Genomic DNA, 2,464 nt, shown 5'->3' with positions numbered 1-2,464 from the left:
ATAATTGTTAATTAAATTATAAATATTTTGAAATGTATGATCATCACATCAATTTTTTATTTTTAAGTATAAATTAATAATGTAATTAAATTCAAAAGTTATAATATAAACGTAAAGATAAGTGGCTCCCTTTGGTTAAGAACTGGGTTAATCCTAAAGTGGCGAAAGGGTGATAATTTTTTGCTACTGAGACGGGAGAGCCATATACACTCAGTTGGACTCCTTTCTTTTTAAGCAGTCCACGTCGTGAAGAACGAAAGCTTATAGGTGAAGAAAAAAATATGCCCACTTAAACCCTAAAAATGTATATAAAAAAACCAAAAGCTAAAGTGATGAGGGAATATATAAAAGAATAACAAGAGCGAATAATAAAAAAATAATCATAAACAAAAGCCATCACCTCCCCCATCCCCCATCTTTTCTTCTTCATCATCCTCTCTCTTTATTTCTCTTTTTCATTTGCTTTCTTGGGCTCTGGTATTCCCTTTGTGTGGATTCTCCACCTTATTTTTCCTAAAGAACCCATCCACTTTTATTAAAGAAAAAAAAAGAAAAGTTAGCAAAGAATTATTAACCATGGTTTTCTCATCTCATGTTCCAATCTATTTAGATCCTCCCAACTTGCAACAGGTAAGGTTTTTATTTTTCTTCATCTTTAATTTCTTTCCACAACTTCTGCACCCAAAATGATCTAAGGAAAAAATAAAGATAAATATTCTTAATTCCCTTTGTGATCTTTTCCTGAATATACTAAATATTTTGTTCTTTACAAATTATAAAGATTTAAGTTGGATTTATATATATATATAATTTTTTTTTTTTTTGCTGCAGCAGCATCAACAAGGAAATGGCAGTGAAAACCCTCAGTTTTCACCTCTTCCTCCTCCACCTCCTCATGTTGGAGCTGGTGGTCCAGCCTCCATTAGACCTAGTTCTATGGCTGATCGAGCCAGGCTAGCCAAGATTCCACAGCCAGAAGCTGCTCTGAAATGTCCACGTTGTGAATCCAGCAACACCAAATTTTGTTACTTCAATAACTATAGCCTCTCACAGCCACGCCACTTTTGCAAGACATGTCGACGGTATTGGACTAGAGGAGGTGCTCTTAGGAATGTTCCAGTAGGTGGAGGGTGCCGAAAAAACAAGAAAAACAAAAGCAGTAGCTCAGAACCCCCAGCGGAGAAGCAAACTGGAAATTCAAACTCAAAAAATAGTGTTGTTATTCCTACTGAAATCACTGGTCATTTGCCCTTCATGGCTTCTTTGCAAAATTTTTCTCAGTATGGTGTGGGAAATATCGGGTTAAACTTTGGTGGAATTCAAGGGGAAACAAGTGGAGCTAGTAGGCAAGCTGATATGGGGTTTCAGATAGGAACTAACTCGGGCATGAGCAGTGCTAGTATTTTATCATCGTCATCAGGAGGAGGAGGAACTCACCAGCATCAACAGTTCCCTTTCTTTGATCCAAGTAATGGTTTATATGCATTTCAAAGTGAGGGTATGGAAGGATCATCATCCATGGTGGGAGAAAGCCAGCTTCTTCGTTCCATGAGTCCATGCTCTAGGGCTTCTCATCTAGCTCCAGTGAAAATGGAAAACAACCATCAAGGGCTAAATATATCAAGACCACAGTTAGGTGTTTCGGAGAATAATCAGTACTGGGGAGGAAATAGTTGGACAAATATATTAGGTCTCAACTCTTCTGGTAGTACTAATCATCTCTTGTAGCTAGTTTCAATCCTCCTTGACTTACAGCAGCTTAAGCTGATCTTCAAGTTTCAGCTGCATGCTTCCAGTTATATCACAAGATTCACAACAGCTTTAGTGACAGATAGTTGACATAAAGATGCAATGTTCCTTTGATCACCTTTTACTAGCTCACAAGTTCCAACATCAAAAGATTCAAATTACTAAATAATGGAAGGTGAAATTGCAAGGTTCAGTCAGGAACATGTCTCATCATCATCAAGGAAGGAAAACCTTAAGATTTGTAGAATTAATGTTGTGTCATATATAATATATATATATTGGGTTTTCTTGATCTATGTGTTCCTTTTCTGGTTGCATGGGCTTATAATTTCTTTTGAGTATGAAGTCATGGGATCTGTTAATTGACATGATGAGTTAACTTTCTTTTGTAATTTCTTTTATCCACCATCATTTCCAAAGTTACAAACATAATAATCTCTTACATGGTGTGTCTAAAGCATGTTTATGAAGTTAAAGTCGATGTTTTTATGTAGTATCTTATATTTCTTGATCTCCCTTTCTTTTCCATTCTTTTATATATACCTGTACGTGCGAAAGCTTGAACCAAAGCTACTAGTCTCTCAATGTTAACTAATTAAAGTAGGTGAATTTCCTTAAAATTTCAGTTTCTTTTCTTCATTAGCAGGACATGCATGCATAATATATCCAAGTTTGTGCACTAGACAAAGCGAGCATTTCTTTGTCTTTTTACAGT

The 2,464-nt window shown here is 35.8% G+C and overlaps 1 protein-coding gene across 2 annotated transcripts; it reads left to right on the top strand.

The window, feature by feature from the left end:
- The first annotated feature begins 342 nt into the window (after positions 1-342).
- On the top strand, positions 343-2,191 carry LOC108481883 (dof zinc finger protein DOF2.2-like). 2 transcript variants are annotated; one of them, XM_017784959.2, is made up of 2 exons: positions 343-630; positions 835-2,191. In XM_017784959.2, exons 1-2 carry the CDS (start codon positions 577-579, stop codon positions 1,726-1,728), a joined length of 948 nt encoding a protein of 315 aa, XP_017640448.1. In that variant the 5' UTR covers positions 343-576; the 3' UTR covers positions 1,729-2,191. The 2 variants fall into 2 exon arrangements, with proteins under 2 accessions (XP_017640448.1, XP_017640442.1); XM_017784953.2 differs by having other exon boundaries at positions 832-2,191.
- The last annotated feature ends 273 nt before the right edge of the window (positions 2,192-2,464 follow it).

Source organism: Gossypium arboreum, chromosome 7 (assembly GCF_025698485.1).
Source record: "Gossypium arboreum isolate Shixiya-1 chromosome 7, ASM2569848v2, whole genome shotgun sequence".
Lineage (NCBI taxonomy): Eukaryota > Viridiplantae > Streptophyta > Magnoliopsida > Malvales > Malvaceae > Gossypium > Gossypium arboreum.
Note: the sequence above shows the minus strand (reverse complement) of the source record. Positions and strands in the feature narration are given on the sequence as shown.

Excerpts from the sequence above, each read along its gene's own strand:
- LOC108481883 (XM_017784953.2), top strand. The coding sequence starts at position 577 with ATGGTTTTCTCATCTCATGTTCCAATCTATTTAGATCCTCCCAACTTG. Across the intron at positions 631-831 it reads ATCCTCCCAACTTGCAACAG|CAGCATCAACAAGGAAATGG; the intron begins GTAAGGTTTTTA and ends TTTTTGCTGCAG.